Source organism: Rhinatrema bivittatum, chromosome 2 (genome assembly GCF_901001135.1).
Source record: "Rhinatrema bivittatum chromosome 2, aRhiBiv1.1, whole genome shotgun sequence".
In the NCBI taxonomy this organism is placed as follows: Eukaryota; Metazoa; Chordata; class Amphibia; order Gymnophiona; family Rhinatrematidae; genus Rhinatrema; species Rhinatrema bivittatum.
This window is the reverse complement of record NC_042616.1, coordinates 393,555,591-393,579,976: the sequence shown is the minus strand read 5'-3', so window position 1 is coordinate 393,579,976 and position 24,386 is coordinate 393,555,591. Positions and strand designations below refer to the sequence as shown.

Genomic DNA, 24,386 nt, shown 5'->3' with positions numbered 1-24,386 from the left:
ATCATATCCTCCCTCAGCTGTCTCTTCTCCAAGCTGAACAGCCCTAACCTCTTTAGCCTTTTCATGCCCCATATCATTTTGGTCGCCTTTCTCTGCACTTTTTCCAATGCAACTATATCCTTTTTGAGTGTGGAGACCAGAACTGCACATAGTATTCAAGGTGTGGTCTCACCATGGAGCAGATACAGAGACATTATGACATTTTCTGTTTTATTTACCATTCCCTTCCTAATAATTCCTAGCATTGCTTGCTTTTTTGACTGCCGCAGCACACTGAGCAGACTATTTCAAAGTATTATACACTGTGACGCCTAGATCTCTTTCCTGGGTAGTAGCTCCTAATATTTATTTATTTATTTGTTGAGTTTTATATACCGTTATTCGATTGAGCCATCATAACTCTCATCATAATTCTCATCCCCATAACAGACACCTTACACAAGACCATGGACTACTGGAATAAATGCCTCTCAACCATCAACGATCTACTAACCAGCCTCAACCTGGTCCTAAATACTAACAAAACGGAAATCCTAATAATAGCACCGGAACTATTTGCCCCACCTACCTCCAGCAACTCTCCAGACACATCAGGATACACCACCTCGCCTCAAGTCAGAGATCTGGGTGTACTCCTAGACAACAGACTCAGCCTCAGTAAATTCGTAAACACTACAAAAGAATGCTTCTTTAAATTACAAGTTTTAAAGAAACTAAAGCCACTTCTGCGCTACAGAGATTTCCGCACAGTACTCCAAGCCATCATTCTCCCGAAGTTGGATTACTGCAATTCACTCCTGCTGGGACTTCCCGCCTGCTCCACCAAACCCCTCCAGATGGTCTTGAATGCCACAGCAAGAATTCTCACCAATGCCAAAAAAAAAAGACCACATCACCCCGATCCTCCAGCACCTCCATTGGCTTCCCATCAAATACAGGATACAGTTCAAAACCAGCATGATGATTCATAAGGCCCTACATAACATCTCCCCACTCAACCTAACCTTCCAGCTCCAACTACACACTTCTAAAAAGCCGACGAGAAGGGCATACCAAAACAGATTGATCACCCAACCCGCAAAATCCTCCCTGAGAAAACGCGCTCTATCCACAGCGGGCCCGTCACTCTGGAACTCACTACCTCCAGACCTCCGCCTTGAGCCATGCCATACCACTTTTAAGGTGAAACTCAAGACTTGGCTCTTCCTTCAAGCATTCCCAGAGAGCTAAGAACAAGAAATAAACAACCCACTGTCCTATAGCATTAATGCAATGTTTATTTACCCTATTTATTATTTGCCTTATTTATGTGTTTCAAAGTTGAACTTAGTTTGTTTTCTACTTATTATAAATCAATCGTTTGATATGTTCCATGTAAATCGTTTGATATGTTCCATGTAAACCGCCACACGGCGGTAGTTATTTCTGTTACCTGTGAACCGGAGTGATATGTATTTTATACAGGAACTTCCGGTATATAAAAACCAAAAATAAATAAATAAACGGTTTATAAAAGTATACATTATGGAACCTAACTACAGCATGGGTTATTTTTCCCTACAAGCATCACCTTGCATTTATCCACATTAAATTTCATAGCGTTGCAGACAGGTTATGCTTTTAATTATTCAATTTTAATTTGTCCTCTCCCTTCTGTTTGTCTCCTCTCCTGATCCCTCCCACTATATCTTGCGCATTGTTCCATGTACTCCCAGTTTTCATTGGTTTTGCTCCCCTTGACATCTTCTAGCATAATCAGCCCTTGCTCTTCTCTTATGTATTATAGAAATGTAACATTGTTGTTTGTTGTTTTTATTTCAGTTTGTTGCCCACTGGAAAAGCTTAGTATTTATCTGTTCCCCTTTTGAGCCCAGTTACAGATATCCCTTGTTCGATATAATGCATTCTTTTATGCTTTGTTTCACTGTAAAACAATCTGATATGTTCTTTTCCACATGAATGTTGGTATATAAAAGTTCCAAATAAATAAATAATTAAATTTCATCTGCCATTTGGATTTCCAATTTTCAAGTCTCTCATGGTCCTCCTGCAATTTATCATAATCTGCTTGTGATTTAACTACACTGAATAATTTTGTATCATCTGCAAATTTGATTACTTCACTCATCGTATCCCTTACCAGATCATTTATATGTATATTGAAAAGCACGGGTCCCAAAACAGATCCTTGAGGCACTCCACTGTGAAAATTGTCCATTTAATCCTACTGTCTGCTTCCTGTCTTTTAACCAGTTTGCAATCCATGAAAGGACATCGCCACCTATGCCATGACTTTATTTTTCTTAGAAGTCTCTCATGAGGAGCTTTGTCAAATGCCTTCTGAAAATCCAAATACACTATATTTACTGGTTCACCTTTATCTACATGTTTATTAATCTCTTCAAAGAAGTGAAGCAGATTTCTGAGGCAAGACTGGCCTTGGGTAAAGCCATGCTGACTTCGTGCCATTAAACCATGTCTTTCTATATGTTCTGTGATTTTGATGTTTAGAACACTTTCCACTATTTTTCCTGGCACTGAAGTCAGGCTAACTGGTCTGTAGTTTCCCGGATTGTCCCTGGAGCCCTTTTTAAATATTGGGGTTATATTAGCCATCCTCCAGTCTTCAGGTACAATGGATAATTTTAATGATAGGTTACAAATTTTAACTAATAGTTCTGAATTTTCATTTTTTAGTTCCTTCAGAACCCTGGTGTGTACGTCATCCAGTCCAGGTGATTTACTACTCTTCAGTTTGTCAATCAGGCCTACCATATCTTCTAGTTTCATCGTGATTTGATTCAGTTCATCTGAACCATCACCCATGAAAACCTTCTCTGGAATGGGTATTTCCCCCACATCCTCTTCAGAAAACACCGAACCAAATAAATCGTTTAATGTTTCCGCAATGGCCTTATCTTCTCTGAGTGCCCCTTTAACCCCTAGTTCATCTTACAGTCCAATTGACTCCCTTCACAGGCTTTCTGCTTCAGATATATTTTAAAAAGTTTTTCCTGTGAGTTTTTACCTCTATGGCAAACTTCCTTTCAAATTCTCACTTAGCCTGTTTTATCAATGTCTTACATTTATCTTGCCAATGCTTATGCTTTACCCTATTTTCTTTTGTTGGATCCTTCTTCCAATTTTTGAATGAAGATCTTTTGGCTAAGATAGTCTTTCACCTCACCTTTTAACCATGCCGGTAATCATTTTCCCTTCCTTCCACCTTTCTTAATGTGTGGAATACATCTGGACTGTGCTTCTAGGATGGTGTTTTTCTTTTTTTTTTTTAAACAATGTCCATGCCTCTTGCACACTTTTTACCTTTGTAGCTGCTCCTTTCAGTTTTTTTCTAACTTATTTTTTTCATTTTATCAAAGTTTCCCTTTTGAAAGTTTTGCACTAGAGCTGTGGGTTTACTTACTGTCCCTGTTCCAGTCATTAATTCAAATTTGATCATATTATGATCACTATTGCCAAGAGGCCCCACCACTGTTACCTCTCTCACCAAATCCTGCGCTGCAATGAGAATTAGATCTAAAATTGTTCCCTCTCTCGTCAGTTCCTGAACCAATTGCTCCATAAAACTGTCATTTATTCCATCTAGGAATTTCTCTAGCATGTCCTGATGTTACATTTATCCAGTCAATATTGGGGCAACTGAAATCTCCCATTATTACTGCACTACCAATTTGGTTAGCTTTCCTAATTTCTCTTAGCATTTCACTGTCTGTCTCATCACCTTGGCCAGGTGTATGGTAGTATACTCCTATCACTATACTCTTCCAACACACAAGGGATTTCTACCCATAAAGATTCATTTTGGTCACCCTTCTCTGTACTTTCTCCAGTGTAACTATATCTTTTTTGAGATGTGGCACCAGAACTGCACACAGTATTCAAGGTGCAGTCTCGCCATGGAGACTTGCAGAGGCATCTGACATCTCCTTCCTAATAATTCCTAACATTCTGTTTGCATTTTTGACTGCCACAGCACCCTGAACTGATAATTTCAATGTATTACCCACAATAATGCCTCTCTTTCCTGGGTGGTATCTCCTAATGTGGAACCTTACATTGAGTAACACAGCAACTTATTATTCCCTATATGCATCACCTTGCACTTGTCCACATTAAATTTCATGTCATTTGGACACCAATCTTCCAGTCTCACAAGATCCTCCTGCAATTTATCACAAACCGCTTGAGATTTAACTACTCTGCATAATTTTGTGTAATCTGCAAATTTAAGCACCTCATTTATAAATATATTAAAAAGCACCAGTCCTAGTACAGATCCCCTGAGGCACTCCACTGTTTACCTTTTTCCACTTTGAAAGCAGACCATTTAATCCTACTCTGTTTCCTGTCTTAACTAGTTTGCAATTCACAAAAGGAAATCGCCTCCTATCCCAAGTCTTTAGTTTTCTTAGAAGCCTCATGAGGGACTTTGTCAAATGCTTTGTGAAAATCCAAATACACCACATCTACTGGTTCACCTTTGTCCACATGTTTATTTACCCCTTCATAAAAATGTAGATTTTTGAGGCAAGACTTCCCTTGGGTAAATCCATGCTGGCTTGTGTCCCATTAAACTATGTTTATCTAAATGTTCTGTGATTTTATTCTTTATAACAGTTTTCACAATTTTTCCTGGCACTGAAGTCAGGCTCACCAGTCTATAGTTTCCCGATCTCCCCATGAGCCCTTTTTAAATATCCTGGTTACATTGGCCACCCTCCAGTCTTCAAATACAATGGATATTATTAATGACAGGTTACAAATTTTTACTAATAGGTATGAAATTTCATTTTTTAGTTCTTTCAGAACCCTCGGCTATATACCATCCAGTCCAGGTGGTTTACTACTCTTCGGTTTGTCAATCTGGCCTATTACATCTTCCAGGTTCACCATAATTTGGTTTAGTTCATCTGAATCATCATCTTTGAAAACAGTCTCTGGAATAGGTATCTCCTCAACTTCCTCTTCAGTAAACACTGAAGCAAAGAATTTGTTTAGTCTTTCCGCAATGGCCTTATTTTCTCTAAGTGTCTCTTTATCCCCTTCATCATCTAATGGTCCAACCAACTCCCTTGCAGGCTTTCTGCTTCGGATATATTTTAAAAAGTTTTTATTATGAGTTTTTGCCTCTACGGCCAACTTATTTTCAAATTTCTTCTTAGCCTGTCTTATCACTCACTTACCTTCCGCATTGTCATTATCTCTCTTCAAACAGACAATATTCAAAGAAAATAATACTTACACTCAATCTAATTTTGCTGTTTAAAGTTGTAGGGCATGAATGTTTATGGTGCTATTATTTTTTAATGTTAGCTTTAATTTGTTTTTATTTTCAAGTTTATTTACTATGTATGTTTGGTTGTAAACCGTTTTGAATAATTCTTTGAATTGTAAAGGCGGTATATAAACATTTTTAAATAAATAAATAAAATAAATAAAATCACTGTCTTACATTTCACTTGCCAATGCTTTATCCTATTTTTCTCTGATAGATCCTTCTTCCAATTTTTGAAAGAAGATCTTTTGGCTAAAATAGCCTTTCACCTCATGTTTTAACCATACCAGCAAACGTTTGACCTGCCTTCCACCTTTCTTAATGCATGGAATATGTCTGGACTGCACTTCTAAGATGGTATTTTTAAACAATGTCTATGCCTGTTGCACACTAACTTTGTAGCTGTACCTTTCAGTTTGTTTATTTTTTTTAACTATTTTCCTCATTTTGTCAGTTTCCCTTTTGAAAGTTTAATGTTAGAGCCATGGATTTACTTACTGTCCTCTTCCTGTCATTAATTCAAATGTAATCATGTTATGATTACTATTGCCAAGCGGCCCCACCACCGTTAGCTCTTACCAATTCCTGGTCTCCACTGAGAATTAGATCTATCGTTAGTTCCTGAACCAATTGTTCCATAAAAATGTTTATTCTTTCCAGGATCTCGCTCTCTCTAGCATGTCTTGATGTTACATTTACCTAGGCTAAGTGAAATCTCCCATTACTGCATAACCAATTTACTTAGCTTTGCTCTTAGCATTTCTCTGTCTGTCTGTCTCATTTTGGCTAGGTGGTTGGAAGTATACTCCTAACGCTATACTCTTCCCTAGCACACAAGGGAAAGATTTGATAGTGCATTTAGTCTCTTGCGGGATCTTTATCCTGTTGGACTCTATGCCACTCCTCTCTGTCACTGCAATATTATTTGTACCCTGGTATAATACTATCCCATTGTTATCCTCCTTCCACCATGTCTCTGAGATGCCAAGTAGTCTATGTCATCATTCACTGCTATACATTAACTCTCCCTTCTTACTTCTTAGACTTCTAGCCTTAGCATACAAACATTTCAACTAACTCTAATGCTTCATTAGTATCCTTCAACGATACCTCCCTCTGAACCATGTGCTGTTGAGTGACTGTCAGCTTTCCCATTTTGTTCTAGTTTAAAAACTTTTTTTTTTTTTTTAAGAGGTTAGCGCCAGCAGCCTGGTTCCACCTGGTTAAGGTGGACCCCAGTTCCTTACAAAACTAAATTCCTCTTCCGTACACCATCGACTCATCATTGCATTGAGACTCCGGAGCTCTGCCTGCCTCTGGGGACCTGTGCATGGAACAAGGAGCATTTCACAGAATGCTACCCTGCAGGGTCTGGCTTTCAGTTTTCTACCTAAGAGTCTAAATTTGTCTTCCAGAACCTCCCTTCCACATTTTCCTATGCCGTTGGTGCTCATATGTACCACGACAGCCAGCTTCTCCCCAGCACTGTCTAAAAGCCTATCTAAGTGATGCGTGAAGTCCGCCACTTTGCACTAGGCAGGCTTGTTACCAGGCAATCCTCATGCCCACCAGCCACCTACAATCTTAGTAATCAAATCACCAACTGTGACAGCCAACTTAACCCTTTCAACCTAGGCGAGAGGACAATGCATCACCTGGAGAGCAGGTCTAAATTACAGGATCAATTCCTGCTGCACCAGGTGATGCTCTCCGACCAGGAGAACTTTCTCTTCCAAGGCAGCACCAGGGCTGCCAGAATGGAGTTGGGACTTGGCTACTATGTCCCTGAAGGTCTCATCTATATACGTCTGCCTCAGCTCCTCCAGGTCTGCCACTCTAGCCTCCAGAGATTGGACTCATTATCAGAGACAGGAGCTCTTTGCACTGGGTGCACACATATAACCTCTCACCATACATGTGAGACTCAATACAAGACTGGAAGGCCCCCCCCCCCCTTGCTGCAGTTCCTAGTTAAGTTTAGGTTGCTATGGGAGTAGGGATGTGTATAATTTGAGTCCTTTAACTTTAGTGTATTCACTATTTATCTAGTAGTGACCTACAAGGGGATGATTATACTTTTTTTTTTTTTTTTTTTTTTTTTTAAATATATATACGGCCTGGGGAAATCCTGTGTAATCCTGTGAAAGTGTCTCCTAACTATAAATCAAAGAATGAGTGGGAGGGAAATCAACACACCAATATCCTGGCTTCTGACCAGCTATTTAATACAGACACAAACACACTAAAGAATATGGCCCAATTGTTTACTTCCTCTCCTCTCAGTGCTCCCACAAGATCTCACATGATGTTACCAATCAGCTCACAAAAAATGTACTTAATTTGTTGTATTTGCAGAAACATAGAATGAACAAATTCACGTGCTCACTCCTTTTTCTGATACTAACCAGTATTTTTCTCTTATCCTGAAAATTATCTGAAATATCCATTATGGTATTACTAATTAATCTCCTTCTGAAACTGTACTTGATTCCACAGTAATTAAATGTATCTAAATTACTTCCTTGTGATACTCTGCCAATGTCCACCCCACCCCTCCAAAGTAGTGGGTTAGTCCTATTAAATTAGAAGTGAAGGTAAGGGTGGGTGGGAGATGGGGTAGGAAGGAAGGGTGCTCCTTCCTTCTATTCTTCCTTTTTAAAACTAAGTAGACAAAATGCCTAAGAAACAAAAAATAAAATCTGTATTATATCTCCCCTAGGATATACAGTCATCTCCTAAGTTTTTCCATGCAGATCCCACACATTTTCGTTGCCTTGCTCTGGACTGCTTCCATTCTATTCTTAACCTTGTTAAGATGCTGTTTCCAGAAAGCGGAGTTGCTTACCTGTAACAGGTGTTCTCCCAGAACAGCAGGATGTTAGTCCTCACATATGGGTGATATCATCGGATGGAGCCCTATCAAGGAACACTTTTGTCAAAGTTTCTAGAACTTTGACTGGCACACTGAGAATGCCCAGCTTGTCACTAACCCTGCATCCACCAGGGGTTCCCCTTCAGTCTTGTTTGTAGCAAAACATACAAGCGAAAAATAAAATGTAAACGAACCCAACTCCGTGGAGTGGTGGGTGGGTGTCATGAGGACTAACATCCTGCTGTCCTAGGAGAACACCTGCTACAGGTAAGCAACTCCGCTTTCTCCCAGGACAAGCAGGATGGTAGTCCTCACATATGGGTGAATAGCGAGCTACAGGATGCCCAAACAGAATCAACCAAGCAGCACCCAACAATGTGCAATAGGCACAACCACAGGGGTGCAGTTGGTTATGTAGAGCAGCCTGAATTTCACACTGGGCTGTAGGTAGGACGAGTTGGGTTATTAAACTGGAAACAAATTATACAATACAGATTGGCCAAAGATGCAGTTCTGCTTGCCAGTCTTGCCGAGGCAGTAATGAGCTGCGAAGGTATGGAGAGAGCTCCAAGTAGCAGCCCTATAGATATCAGCAATAGGTAACAGAGGTGCGCTATTGATGCTGCCATGGCTCTAACCAAATGCACTATCATGCGTCTCTGTAGCGGAAGGCCTGCTTGTAGGTAGCAGAAGGAAATACAGTCCGCCAGCCAGGTGGACAGGGTCTGCTTGTCCACTGCAACTTCCAACTTGGTCTTATCAAAGGAGACAGAGTTGGGTGGACTTCCTATGGGCTGCAGTGCCGTCTAAATAAAATGCGAGCGCACGCTTACAGCCAAGGAATGCAGAGCCTGCTCACCTGGGTGTGAGTGAGGCTTTGGAAAAAATGTGGGTAGTAGTATGGATTGATTTAAGTGGCAATCAGACACTACCTTTGATAAGAATTTAGGGTGAGTGAGGAGCACCACACGATCGTGGAGAAAGTTTGTATAAGGTGGGTATGTGACCAATGCCTGTAGCTCACTGACTCAGAGCTGATGTTATGGCCACTAGAAAGATCACTTTTCAAGTGAGATGTCGGAGCTTGCAGGAGTGTAGGGGCTCGAACGGAGGTCGCATGAGCCGTGCTGGCATAACATTGAGGTCCCATGCCGCAATCGGGGGACGCAGTGGAGGCTTCAGTTGCAGCAAGCCTCTCAAAGCGCCCTACAAGGGGTTGTGCCAAAAGTGGGGCATCTCCTATACCTTTATGGTAAGCGGCTATGGCACTTATATGTACTCAGATGGAGGAAATTTGTAGGCCAGACTCCGAGAGGTGCCAGAGGTAGTCCAGGAATCTTGTGGGACAGGAAAAGGGATCTATTCCCTTTGTCATGCATCACAAGGAGAATCTGTTCCACTTTGAAAGGTAAGACTTCCTAGTAGAAGGCTTCCGTGAAGCTACGGGGACATGGGACACATCGTTAGAAAGGTTAAGGGATTGCAGAATCAACCTTTCAACATCCATGCTGTCAGAGATAGAGCTGAAGGTTCAGATGACAACAGTCCGTCGTTCTGCGTTATTAGAGTTGGTGCTGTAGCCAGGCATATTGGTTGCTGCACTGAGAGGTCATGTAGATTGGGAAATCAAACTTGCCGCGGCCAGTATGGGGCTATGAGGATCATTGTGCCCCGGTCGTGTCGTAACTTCATGAGAGTCTTGCTGATGAGTGGAATAGGAGGGTATGCATATAGAAGAGCCGTGCTCCACGAGTGGGCGAAAGCATCCATCGGTGGTGTCTTGCGGCTGCGGTGTAGAGAGTAGAAGCGATCTACTTTGCAGTTATGAAACAACGCAAAAAGGTCCATGTACGGACAACCCCACTGGTGGAAAATTCTGTTTGCTACAGTGGAATCTGGAGCCCATTCATGGGGATGAAAGGTCCGGCTGAGGCGGTCTGCCATCACATTGTTTATGCCCATCAGATAGGTTGCTCTCAGAAGCATGGAAAGTGAGAGAACCCAGGCCCAGATCTGCATAGCAGGTAAGGGCCTGTGCCCCCTTGCTTGTTGAGATACCACATTGCTACCTGGTTGTCTGTTTGAATTAGGATAACCTTGTTGGATAGGCAATCCTGAAATGCGAATAGGGCATACCGTATCGCCCGGAGCTCCAGAAAATCTATCTGGTGCTTTGCCTCCGCCCTGGTCCATGTTCCCTGGGTTTGTAAATTGCTAACATGGGCTCCCCAACCTACATTGGAGGCATCTGGAGTCAATGTAATCTGAGGATTTGGTGGTTGGAAGGGTAGTCCTATCTGGAGATTGGACTCCTGTATCCACCAAGCTAGTGAGTGGCGAAGCTGGCTGGTCACGTGGACAATCTGTGACAAATCTTGGTTTGATTGGGACCACTGGGACTTTAAGGTCCATTGAGTCACTCTCATGGCTAGTCGAGCAGAACTTCGTGGACCGGAATTGCCATTACCTCTTTAGGGGCATCCACGAATTGAAGCACTTCCAGCATTTTATGTCTGATATCCTCCTCCATCTGCAATTTAAAAGGAATGGTTTCAGACATCTCCTTGATAAAACTAGCAAAGGAGAGGTTCTCCGGAGGGGAGTCTTTCTTCCGGGGGTGAAGGCTCTGACAAAAGGTCTTCAGAAGCTTATGAGTCAGATGAATCGTTCCCCGCGGCCCTTCAGATGGAGGCAGAAGTCCAAGTCCAGTTGGATGAGGAGGTGGCACTGATGGAAAACGACGAGGTACAGAGATCGGTGGTGGCGGCACCGATGGCATTGGTGTCTTCGATGGACATCGAGGCGTAACTAAGCCAGATGGTCCAGGAATCGGCTCCGGCATTGGTGGTTCCCGGAGAGGAGAGGAGCCATGGTCCGCTGCTTCATCATCTGAAGACAAAGGAATTGGGTTCGATGCGGGAGGAGGGATTGATGGCTGTGAAGGTGCCGATGGTCCCGAAGGGATGGGTACCGATGGAAGTGCACCGATCAGGGTATTCAAATGTTCTAGTAGCAGAGCCAAAATAACAGGCACCGGATCGGGTGTCTGTATGGGAGCCGGCGCCGGTAGTGACTGAAAACCCTGAAGGGCCTGAAGTACTGCCTCTTGGACCATCCGGTACAATTCCTCCCAAAAGGCTGGCCGTGATTGGAGGCTGACTAGGCATTGCTGGAGGGTCCACAGGAATTTGTGGAGTCTCGGCACCCGGCACCATTGTAGATGGGGGAATGCCTCGGTGTCCCGGGTCCAGAGGAGGATGGGGGCTCCTCTCCCTGGGACTTCTTAGAAGGCGGCTCGGCCGAGGTCGATGGCACTGCCTTATCTGTGCCGGCATCAGATTAAGATTTGCGCCGGTGCTTCTCGCGATGCTCGGCCCAGTCCTTCTCCAGTGCAGAGGATGTTGAAGCCTTCAAGCGGGACGATGCCGGTGATGGACAGTCACAGGTGTCTCGATGTTGTTGAGACGTCGATAGAGAAAGAGTCAAAGACTAGGAAATCTTTCAACTCTGGGCACTTTTAGCTGGATTCAATGGAGACGAGTGCTTAGAGGCAAACAGGTGCTCCATCTTCTCCAGGCAGGAGTAACGGCCTTTAGGGGTCATTTGAGCACAACTAGTGCAAAGTTGGATGTCGTGGGATGGCCCCAGGCATAAAACACAGACATCGTGAAGGTCCGTTATGGACATAGTCCTCAGACACTCGGGGCACTTTTGAAACCCGGTCGCCATAGTGAAAAAGGGGGCGGCATGCAGTCTGTGGCCTTCAGGCACCAATAAGAACACCGCTGGGAACTGACCGCAACAAACGTGGTAAACCTATCGGAATGTTAGCAGATAGGTGGTCGATGGGGGACCCTGGGACGGGGAAAAATTCTCTAGAATTTTCAAAAAACGTTCTGTGAAGAAAGATTGTGAGAAATTCTCACAGAGCTCCTAAGAACCGTGAGGCAACTGCTGTGCGGAAAAAAAAGAGAATGAAGGGGGACCCCTGGTGGATGCAGGGTTAGTGGCATGCTGGGCATGCTTGATGTGCCAAACTTCTAGAAACTTTGACAAAAGTGTTCCGTGATGGGGCTCCATCCGATGATGTCACCCATATGTGAGGACTACCATCCTGCTTGTCCTGGGAGAACTGAACAGAGTCCAGATAAGACCTCACCACAGACCAGTACAGGGACATCACCACCACCTTTTTCCTGTTGGTTATACCTCTCTTTATGCAGCCCAGCATCCCTCTGGCCTTAGCCACCTCTGTCACATTGCTTTGTTGCCTTCAGATCAGACATCACCACCCCAAGTGGTCTCTCTCTCAGTCTGTGCACATCAGTCTACCCTCCCCCTTACAGAAATTCCAAATTTCTCCAAAACAGTTGGAGCAAGAAGGAACCAAGAAGAGGTATAGCATCTACACTTTGGCGTGCCCATTTCTTCAGTTACTACCAAGAACTTGCCCTTCCAGCCTAACAAATGTTACCAAAGAAATGTTTGAAGAAAATCCTGGAATTCAACCTTTAAAGGACACAAATGTTACTTAAATATCTACATGCTGGGTTATAGACAGTGCAAACAAATGACAAAACATCAGCACCATCAACCAAATTAGCTGAAAAGAACAGCAAAATAACACTATTTGTGACTACAATGCCAGAATGAACAGAAATAGCTAATTGATAAGGTGCAATGAGCTGTCAGACACCTAAAGAATGTGGTAAGGACCTGCCAAACTACCAGCATTAGTCTAGCTTTTCCTTACACAATGAAAAATTCAACAGCAATCAAGAAAACAAAAAATTCTTGAACCCCTTCTTCCACCAGAAAAAATATGTCTTGACACAAATGGGTCCCAAAGTAGTATGCAAAATACTTAATGTGAAAAAGTTTAGTCAAAACAAAATAAATGGCAAAGATGCCTATATTAGCAAAAATAGATAAAAATATAAAAAGCAGCACAATTCTAAAACCTAGCAGAGAAGTACTCAGTATTGGGAAATAGTCTAGAAAGGAAAAGTCATCTCATTAGGCAGCAAAAAGGAATTAAAGCAGGTGGTTCCAACAGCTGACACTATTCACTGGTACAGAAACTCAAGGAAAGCTCCAGAGCTTGGGAAAACCTTGCATGTCTCAACTTGTGACCTGTCATATGCCTAATGTGTGACTATTGAAGGTACTTACAGCTGAAGAAAGAGTGATACCACATTCAATACAGCAAATCCTTAAGTGGAGAACTAATTCAATAGTCATTCCAATACACAGAAGTTATTAACTTACCTGCCAGGGGTAAAATAGCGGCGTCTGATCCAGTGGTACCCTCAGTGGAGCAACAATTACCAGTTCAAACAAAAGCCCAAGCAAGAGTGGGACTACTCCAGCTAGCAGCAGAGCTACAATCAGTGTCTTCATTATCTAATTAAAAACAAAAATGTTTACATATAAATAAGGGCACATCTTTATCCAATGTTTTCTCTCTAGCCTAGGTGATTAGTACAGAAAGAAAACAGTCTTTCAATTCTGTCAAGAATACCACTTTGGCAGTCAATGACACTGCACGCAACTGCCATGCAGAGGACCTTTGTTCATGTCTGGGTGCAAGACTCTACTGAGGATGCTGAAGAAGCAGTGTTCACAGTACCTGGAGGAGGGAATTCCAGTTATTGCTCTTAACACCTAAATTAGTGACCAGACTCAAGGTCCTTATTACTGCATCCCAGAGGGAGCTGCAGTTTGCAGCCCCTGGCCAAGAAGCATCACTGCAAAGGATGGGGAAAACTGGAAGGAGATATAAAAATGGGGGGTGAAATCCCAAGTAGTTGAGAATGAATCATGGAGTAACAGCCCAACAGATGGTTTAAATTAAGCTGAAAGTCCAAGGAGCAGAAGCAAATTGGCATATTTAAAAAAAAAAGAAGAAAGAATGCCACACTATAAAGTCAGGGTGTGCACAGGCAACAATAAAATTAAATTTAAAAAATGACCAGGGCATTCTTTTAATTTATTGTAGAAAATGTGTTCTTGTATTGATTAAACAAATGACATTTTAGATCTTCCTTGGATCTCAATTACAATACTTTTTGTATGCAAAGCAAAACAAGTGATGCTGCCACTCAAGCCCATCAAATACCAGGGTAAAGCAAAATTGCTTACCTTGTAATAGGTGTCATCCCAGGACAGCAGGATGTAGTCCTCATATATGGGTGGCATCATCAGATGGAGCCCTGGTACGGAAAACTTCTGTCAAAAGTTTCTAGAAACTTTTGGCTGGCACTCTGAGCCTACTGAGCATGCCCAGCATGCCATGATATTCTCAGCCACAGGGGTCTCCCTTCAGTCTCATTTGTAGCAATATTCGTGAGCTAAAAAAATAAAACGTATCGGACCCAACTCCACAGGGTGGTGGGTGAGTTCTGTGAGGACTACATCCTGCTGTCCTGGGATAACACCTATTACAAGGTAAGTAATTTTGCTTTATCACAGGACAAGCAGGATGATAGTCCTCACATATGGGTGATTAGGAAGCTACAGGCTGAGTCATTCTTATATTATACCAACAGCAGACAACTTGTGCAACAAGCACAACTGGTGTACTGCTGGAAAAATGAGGCAGCCTGAAAATCACAGCAGGATGGATGCAGAAGGAGTTGGTGTTATACTGGAAATAAGTTCTTTTAAGACAGATTGTCCAAAGGCTGAATCTTGTCATCCTTCTTTGTCCAAACAATAATGAGCTGCAAAGGTGTGAAGGGAACTTTACATATGTCAAGAATGGGCACTGAACGATAGCATGCTACTGATGTAGACATAGCCCTTACTGAGTGTGCTTTTACTCGCCCCTGGAAAGGAATTTTTGCTTTTTTATAACAGAATTCGATACAGTCTGCTAGCCAGTTGGAGAGAGTGTTTTCCTACCGCAACTCCTGGTTTATTTTTATCAAAAGAAACAAAGAATTGGGTGGATTTTCTATGGACTGCCGTGCGGTTCAGGTAAAAGGCTAGCGCACGTTTACAGTCTAAGGTGTGTAAAACTCTCCCTGGTGAGAATGAGGTCTTGGAAAGAAAGTAGGCAAGACTACTGATTGATTAATGTGAAAATCCGTTACTACTTGCGGTAGGAATTTGGGGTGAGTGCGAAGGACTACTCTGTCATGCAGGAACCTTGTGTAGGGTGAGTATGTGACGAGAGCTTGCAACTCACTGACCCTCCTAGCCGATGTAATGGCCACTAAGAAAAATACTTTCCATGTAAGAAATTTCTCATCACCGGAATGTAGAGGCTCGAACGGTGACCGCATGAGTCTCGTCAGTACTAAATTTAAGTCCCATTCAGTGGCCGGTGGTCGAATGGGAGGCTTAAGGTGAAGTAAGAATCTCATAAACTGACTTACTAGGGGTTGTGCTGTTATTGGCGCATTCCCTATTACCTTGTGGTACGCCACTATGGCACTTAGGTGTACCCTTACAGAGGATGTTTGGAGACCAGAATCCGAAAGGTGACATAGGTAATCTAGTAAAGAAGATGTGGGGCAGGAGAAAGGGTCTATACCTTTGTGTGTGCACCACTTGGTAAATCTAGTCCACTTAAAGTGGTAAGATTTACGTGTGGAAAGCTTTCGTGAAGCTACAAGAACTTGAGAGACTTGTGTTCAAAGATTAAGTGGTTGCAGAATTAAGCTTTCAACACCCAAGCTGTTAGGGCAAGAGTTGTCAGGTTGGGATGACGCAACTTGCCCTGATTCTGAGTTACGAGAATGGGCTCTGTACCCAGGCAGATTGGTTGTGAGATCAAGAGGTCAAGGAGTATGGGAAACCATTTTTGTCAAGGCCAGTACGGGGCTATGAAGATCTTTGTTCCTCTGTCCTGTTGTAGCTTCACAAGAGTTTTGGCTATGAGCGGAATTGGACGATACGCATATAGAAGGCCTGTGTTCCAGGGGCGAGCAAAGGCGTCCCTGGGGAATGCTTGTCGACATCAGTGGAGGGAGCAGAACCTTTCCACTTTGTGGTTCAGTTTGGACGCAAAGAGGTCTATGGTTGGGCGACCTCAGCATTGAAAGATTTTGCTCGCTACATGCAGATCCAGTGACCATTCGTGGGGATTGAAATGTCGACAGATTGTCCGCTAGGATGTTTTGTATGCCCTCCAGATAAGTAGTTCAAAGATGTATGTAATGCTCTAGAGCCCAAGCCCAAATCTGCACCGCTTCCTGGCAGAGCAGATAAGAGCCTGTGCCTCCCTGTTTGTTTATATACCACATTGCTTCTGTGTTGTCCGTTAGCATCAGCACAGTCTTGTTTGAGAGGCAGTCTTTGAAGGCATAAAGGGCATATCACATCTCTCGAAGTTCCAAGAAGTTTTTCTGATACTGCTTCTCGGGCATAGTCCACGTTCCTTGTGTTTGAAGGTTGTTGACGTGAGCTCCCCATCCAAGGTTGGAGGCATCTCTGGTCAGGATGACTTGCGGATTTGCCTGTTGGAATGGGAGACCAGCTTTCAATGCTGTTTGATTTGTCCACCAGTGGAGCGATAGGAGTAACTGGTGGGTGATTTGAACTGTGTATGACAGTAGTTGGAAAGCTTGTAGCCATTGAGATTTCAAAGTCCATTGAGTTCTTCTCATGGCTAACTTTGCCATAGGTGTAACATGTACTGTCGAGGCCACGTGTCCTAGTCGCACCAGAATTTGATGGGCAGATGCGAACTGGTGATGAATTATGGTGTCTGCCAAGCATACCAGATTGTTGGCACGGTCGCTTGGAAGGGAAGCTTTCGCCACTGTGCTGTCGAGGTCTGCTCCGATAAATGTGAGGAGTTGAGACTGCTCGATGTGGGATTTTGGATAGTTGATGAGAAATCCCAGGGAGTGTAATAAAGTTATTGTGGTTTTCAAGGCAGAGAGAGCTCCCTGCCTGGATGGACTTCTGATTAGCCAATCGTCTAGGTATGGAAAAACATGAATGCTGTTTTTTCTTAGATGTGCGGCAATCACTGCTAGACATTTTGTGAATACTCGAGAAGCAGAGGCCAGTCCGAATGGTAGGACTTGATACTGGTAATGATTTTTTCCCATCACGAATCGTAGATACTTGCGATGTGTGGAAATTGGTATGTGTGCATAAGCATCTTGAAGATCTAGAGAACAGAGTCAATCTCCCCGATGAAGCAAAGGAAGGATGGTCCCCCAGAGATACCATCCAGAATTTTTCTTTGTGAAGAAATTTGTTGAGATTGCGGAGATCTAAAAAAGGTGAAGGCCACCTGTTTTATTTGGAATGAAGAAATAGTGGGACTAGAACCCCTTGTCTTGTTGGGACCGGGGCACTGGTTTGATAGCCCTGGCAATCAGCATGCTTGTCCAAAGTGGAATGGGTGGAGAATGCAAGGGTATTGGCTTGAATTTTAGATGGTGTCCCCGATTTAGTATGGCTTTGGTGATGAGACTCCATTGGTGTTTGAAATAATGAAGTTGACCTCCTACTGGCAGGGAGGGCATAGGGTTAATGGAAAGGCTTCTGTTCTCTTGATTTGGTTCAAAAACCCGCTGCTGGACCAGTTTGTGGTGGTGGTTGGGTTTTTTGTTGTTTTGGCCAATGTGGACGTCCTCTTTGTGGTGAACGGTACGGACGCGCTGAAGAAGCAGGTGGGTAATACTTTCTAGGTCTACAGAAGGGTCTTCTTGTGTCCCTTCGAGATTATTTTCTTAGGGAGGATGGCTGGTCTGCTGGCAGTTTGGAGAGCTGGCGGAGTGTCTCGTGATGATCTTTTAACTGAGATACTGTAGCCTGAATCTTTTCCCCAAAAAGATTGTCTCCAACACAAGGGAGATCTGCCAGTCTTTCCTGGACTTCTTGCCTGAGGTCCAAGGCCTTAAACCAAGCCCACCTTCTTGCATTAATTGCTGACGCTGATAAATGAGTTGATGTTTCAAAAACATAAGCTGCTCGTACCTCATGTTTACCAGATTCCAATCCCTTTGCAATGAGTGTATTTAAAGCCAGTTGTTGTTGCTGAGGAAGATCGGCAATACCTTGTACTTGTTTCACAAGTTTCTTTGGTACTGTGTCATATAAAGCTGGTATGCCGCAATGCAAGATACCAGTATGGATCCCTGATAAACTTTTCTTCCCAAGGTATCTAAGAACCTTTGCTCCTTTCCTAGAGGGACAGAAGAGTGAGGTTTCTGCTTTTGGGCTTTTTTCCGAGCCGATTCCACGACTACCAAATGATGAGACAGTTGGGGCTTTTGGAAACCTGAAGCATGCTGCAGGCATCTGTTCTTTGATTCACTGCTTGTACTGAGCAGGGATGTACCCACATTCTGTTGAAGTTCTAAAAAGACTTCATGGATTGGGATTGCCATTATTTCCTTTGGTGCATCCACGAATTGAAGGACTTCTAGGGCCTTGTGTCTGTATCCTCCTCCATCATTAATTCAAAGGGAATTGTGTCCGCCATTTCTTTAATGAAATTTGTAAAGGACAAATCTTCAGGAGGGGATTTTCTCCTCTCTTCTGGTAGAGAAAGTTCAGGTTGTAGTTCCTCTGACTCCGTATCAGTATCTACATCCTTCCAGGGAGTATACTGAGGATAAGGTGAATCGGGATTCCTCTGGCTGTAGGTGATGCTTTGCTTTAAAAGCAGATTTGGATGGAATCTGCTTTGGCTTCATTGGAGGTAGTGAAGGCATCGATGGAGAATCGATGGGCTTCGATGGTATCGACGGGAATCGGTGCCCGGTGTCACCTGATGGACCTGGGCGCATTGCCATCGAGAGAGAAGGGAGACTCCTATGGCTGAGAATATCATGGCATATGCTGGGCATGCTCAGTAGGCTCAGAGTGTCAGCCAAAAGTTTCTAGAAACTTTTGACAGAAGTTTTCCCTACCAGGGCTCCATCTGATAATGTCACCCATATGTGAGAACTATCATCCTGCTTGTTCTGGGATAACTGTAGTTAAAGGTGGAGCAACTGAATGCTTACAATAAGCTGCAATAGTACACTGCACTGCAAGGAATATCTGTTGAGATCTCTCTATGTCAGAGACTGGAACTTTTAGCAAAACATTTTTGGGATGAAGTACCTCCCCCAACTCTGAAAAGATCCAAGATGCTGTATGTCTCCAGAAATCAACCAACACTGCCACCAAATATGAAAAAGATCCTGGACCTCCAATATTTACATCAGCATTGGCATACATGGTATAAAAGCCTCTCTGGGGTGAGATACCACCTTAAAACTTTATTCCCATTTTCCTGTAGTGTGGCAGATATTGAGCACTTACTCGTATGTAGAAAAGCCAAATCCCACTCCGCTTAATGATTCTCCCAAATCTCTCTCCCATGCTTGAATATGTTTAGGGGGCATTTTAAAATCTACATTAACACAATTTCAATGTTATCCCCCAATATATCCGCCTTATCACAAAAGGTTTCAAACAAGCTTTTTCTAGGCATAAGAGATGCAGTGATCTCCCAAGAGGAGAGTAAATGTCTTATTTGGGCAAAAGGAAGAAAGTGTTTCCATCATACCAAATCAACTCTCTGAAATTGAAAAAAGTTTTCCCCTATTTATCACTTACTCAATACGATAGATCCCTTTATCCTTCCATACCACAAAAGCACTGGGGTGTAGGCCAGTGGGAAAATCCCTGTTATGAAAAAGATGTGTCAAAAAGAAATTGCTTCGTTTGCCAACCTGTTTCTCTCTCCACTGCCAACCAGGCTGTCAAGGTGGTGCATAATGAAAACGGCATGCACAACAGTGATTGCCAAGAATGCCTTGTAGCCATGTTAATGGTTGGAAAGGCATTAAAACCTATTAAAAATTGCTCTAAGAGTACCCACTGCTTTACATTATTTTTTTTATGCCACTCAATTATCGCTCTCAGTTGGGATGCCACATAATACCAAAGCAAATTAGGGACCCCCAGCCCGCCTCTAAGTTTGGGTTGGAACATAACTAAATGAGATACCCTAGATGGTCTAAGCTTCCAAATAAAATCAAAGATCTTCTTCTGCCAAGATTGTAATATAGCAGAGGAAATATGAATGGGTAATTTCATAAACAGAGAAATAATCTAGGCAAAACATTCATCTTAGTGATTGCGATCCTCCCCAACCAAGAAAATCCATACCCCTGCCATTTATCTAAGTCTTTCACTATAGTTGCCACTAATGGGTTATAGTTCAATTTAAATAGGTCCTCCACACAGTCATTAATATAGACCCCCTGGATATTTAATTTTCTGTTTAGCCCACTTGAAAGGGAACTTCATCTTGATGTGCCCAATACTATGATCTGCGACTGAAATATTTAGTAACTCAGATTTTTCTAGATTAAATTTAAAACAAGATGCAACACTAAACTGCTCCATCTCTTGTACTACCCATAAGAACATGCTGTACTGGGTCAGACCAAGGGTCCATGAAGCCCAGTATCCTGTTTCCAACAGTGGCCAATCCAGGCTATAAGTACCTGGCAGGTACCCAAAAACTAAGTCTATTCCATGTTACTGTTGCTAGTAATAGCAGTGGCTATTTTCCTAGTCAACTTGATTAATAGCAGATAATGGACTTCTCCAAGAACTTATCCAAACCTTTTTTAAACCCAGCTACACTAATGGCTCTAACCACATCCCCTGGCAACAAATTCCAGAGTTTAATTATGCATTGAGTGAAAAAGAACTTTCTCTTATTAGTTTTAAATGTGCTACATGCTAACTTCATGGAGTGCCCCCTAGTTCTTCTAATATCCGAAAGAGTAAATAACAGATTCACATTTACCCGTTCTAGACCTCTCATGATTTTAAACACCTCTATCAAATTCCCCCTCAGCCAGCTCTTCTCCAAGCTGAACAGTTGTAACCTCTTACGTCTTTCCTCATAGGGGAGTAGTTCCATCCCCTTTATCATTTGGTTGCCCTTTTCTGTACCTTCTCTATCACAACTATATCTTTTTTGAGACGCGGCGACCAGAATTGTACACAGTATTCAAGGTGCTGTCTCACCATGGAGTGATACAAACGCATTATGACATTTTCCGTTTTATTCACCATTCACTTCCTAATAATTCCTAACATTGTTTGCTTTTTTGACTGCCGCAACACACTGTGCCGACGATTTCAATGTGTTATCCACTATGATGCCTAGATCTCTTTCTTGGGTTGTAGCACCCAATACGGAACCCAACATTGTGAAATTATAGCATGGGTTATTTTTCCCTATATGCATCACCTTGCACTTATCCACATTAAATTTCATCTGCCATTTTGAGGTACAATTTTCCAGTCTCACAAGGTCCTCATGCAATTTATCACAATCCGCTTGTGATTTATCTACTCTAAATAATTTTGTATCATCTGCAAATTATTACCTCACTCGTCGTATTCCTTTCCAGATCATTTATAAATTTATTGAAAAGCACAGGTCCCAGTACAGATCCCTGAGGCACTCCACTGCCCACCCTCTCTCCACTGAAAAAATTGACCATTTAATCCCACCCTCAGTTTCCTGTCTTTTAACCAGTTTGTAATCCAGAAAAGGACATCACCTACTATCCCATAACCTTTTAGTTTTCTTAGAAGCCTCTTATAAGGAATTTTGTCAAACACCTTCTGAAATCCAAATAGACTACATCCACCAGTTCACCTTTATGCACATGTTTAACACTTTAAAAAAAAAATGAAGTAGATTTGTGAGGCAAGACTTCCCTTGGGTAAATCCATGTTGACTGTGTTCCATTAAACCATGTCTTTCTAAATATTCTTGTTTTGATCTTTAGAATAGTTCCCACTATTTTTCCTGGCACTGAAGTCAGGTTCTCTGGTCTATAGTTTCCCAGATCACCCCTGGTGCCCTTTTTAAATATTGGAGTTACACTGGCCACCCTCCAGTCTTCAGGTACAATGGATGATTTTAATGATAGGTTACCAATTTTAACCATAGATCTGAAATTTCATTTTTGAGTTCTTTCAGAACCCTGGGGTGCATACCATCCAGACCAGGTGATTTGCTATTCTTTAGTTTGTCAATCTGGCCTACTACATCTTTCAGGTTCACAGTGATTTGGGTCAGTTCATCTGACTGCAGCCATCCTACTGTGTATAAAACTGGATCTGAGTGGACAAACAAAGAAATGATCCTTCAACCTCTCAGCAAATATTCTTACTAGGATTTTTAAGTATAAATTGATAAGGGATATAGGTCTATAAGAACCACATAAAGTCGGGTCCCAATTTGATTTAGCTATTACAGTTATGTCTGCTAAGTTGTATTCAACAGACAATGATACGCCATTCTTTATGTAATTAAACATGTCTGCTAAAGGAGCAGCAAGAATATGCAAGAAGCATTTGTGATAACCAGCAGTAAAGCCATGAAATCCAGTAGATTTGCACACTTTCAAAAATTTAATTACATTTATAATCTCTGCAGAGCTAATGGGGTATCTAGATATTGCTGTTGGGTTGGAGAGAGGGTTGGTAAATCTACAGAACCAAGATGAACATCAATATCTTCCTCTGAGATACCAGTATTTCTACTATATAACAGAATAAAAGTGGGGAAAGCAGGTTCTAGATTCAGAGGAAGTAGTAACCAAGGTGCCAGTAGAGGTTATAATCTTGGCTATGTAACCCTGGGTAAGAATAGACATCAATTGTCTGGCTAAATATCTTTTAGCTTTGTTGCCCCCTTCAAAATAGACTTGTCTTGCCAGCTCCATGTGATGGGCAATAAGATCAGTATCTAATAATCTAAGCTCATCCCAAGCTAAGTTAAATCTTTAAGAGCAGCAGGAGATAAAGTGGATGTATGTATAGAAGATAAGACTGCTATTTTTTTTCAAGGATACCTTCCTAATCTTTTCTTTTTCCTTTTTGTAGGTCGTTTGAGAGATTAACAAACCCCGCATTACCACTTTGGAACATTCCCATACCATTCATTGAGATACACCAGCTGTAACATTTATTTGGAAGTATTCCTGTAATTTGACAGCCATGATCTTGCAAAACGACTAATTCTTTAATAAACTGTCATTCAGACGCTAGTATCTGTGTCCTGTGTTATAAACTGTAGATCAAACCAAACCGGAACATAGTCTGACCAAGTTATGTTACCTAGCCCCACCCCACCTACTCTATTTATTATATCGTTATCTATCAAAAAATAATCAAAGCGATAGTAGGAGCCAAGTGGTGCAGAATAAAATTAGTAAGATCTAGAGGATGGATAACACTGCCCCTAAACGTCTACTAAATTCCATCTTTCCATCGGTAATAGTCTTGCACCCTTCAGTCCCTACACAGATGAAGATGGAGAGCACTCTGGTGAAAGTCTCCATCCTCAATCAGCAAATCCTTAGTATAAGACAAGAGCAAGTGCATCAGCGACTTCAGGAATACTTCTTGTTCATGGTTTGCGTAGTCTGGCAGGGGACAGAGATTTTATGGCCCTCCCAAGTCCACTTACTTTTTTTTTCTTGCGATCTTATGTGTTCCTTCAAAGCGAAATTGTGAAAGCAAATTATATCACACACTCTATTAGCCTGTTTAGGCCCTAAAGCCCTGTGACAGCATTCCAATTTAATCTCAGCACTAGAGAGATCATCTCCCACATCACCATTCTCTCGAGACTGCCACAAAAACTCGCAAATGGAGATTTCTACAGACTTACAGTCTTCGTAGGCAGGTGTCTCCAGCACCACCGTAAACTGCAAGTTACAGCAGTGTGACCAATTCTCCAAGTCTTCAAGCTTATTAGCTATCTGTTCCTGTTCAGAGTGCATTGCCTTCTGTTGCTTGGTAAGAAAGCATGGCCTTCTACATGAGTAGGTCCAAGAAAACAAACCGGTAGCCGATCCAAGATGGCTGTTAGCAATGAAAACAAGTAGATGGATCGGAGTAAACAGGATTTTATTCAAGCATGCCCGACTCTGGCCGAGTTTTGCTCAGAGAGCTGCCTCAGGGGCTTACAAGCCACATCAATTGGCTTAAAACATCACATGGTGAAATCAAGTCGAAATAGCACAGAGGATTTCTTTGGTTTTGAAGCAGAGCTCTAAAAATATTGGTATTACATACCAGATTAGTGAAGGCATTCAGAGAAGAAAGCTCGCATAATCAGCGTTCAGCAGCGGATATTCGCTATTTTGACTTGATTTCACCTTGTGATGTTTTAAGCCAACTGATGTGGCTTGTAAGCCCCTGAGGCAGCTCTCTGAGCGAAAC

At 42.4% G+C, this 24,386-nt stretch overlaps 1 protein-coding gene across 1 annotated transcript in view; it reads right to left on the bottom strand.

Annotated features, from left to right (window-relative positions):
- The window catches only part of MARCH6 (membrane associated ring-CH-type finger 6), a 305,795-nt gene that overhangs the window by 58,306 nt on the left and 223,103 nt on the right, over positions 1-24,386 (bottom strand). The window contains exon 22 of the mRNA XM_029590037.1: positions 13,437-13,571. Coding sequence (XP_029445897.1) covers positions 13,437-13,571 — 135 coding nt within the window. The remainder of the gene's footprint in view (positions 1-13,436; positions 13,572-24,386) is intronic.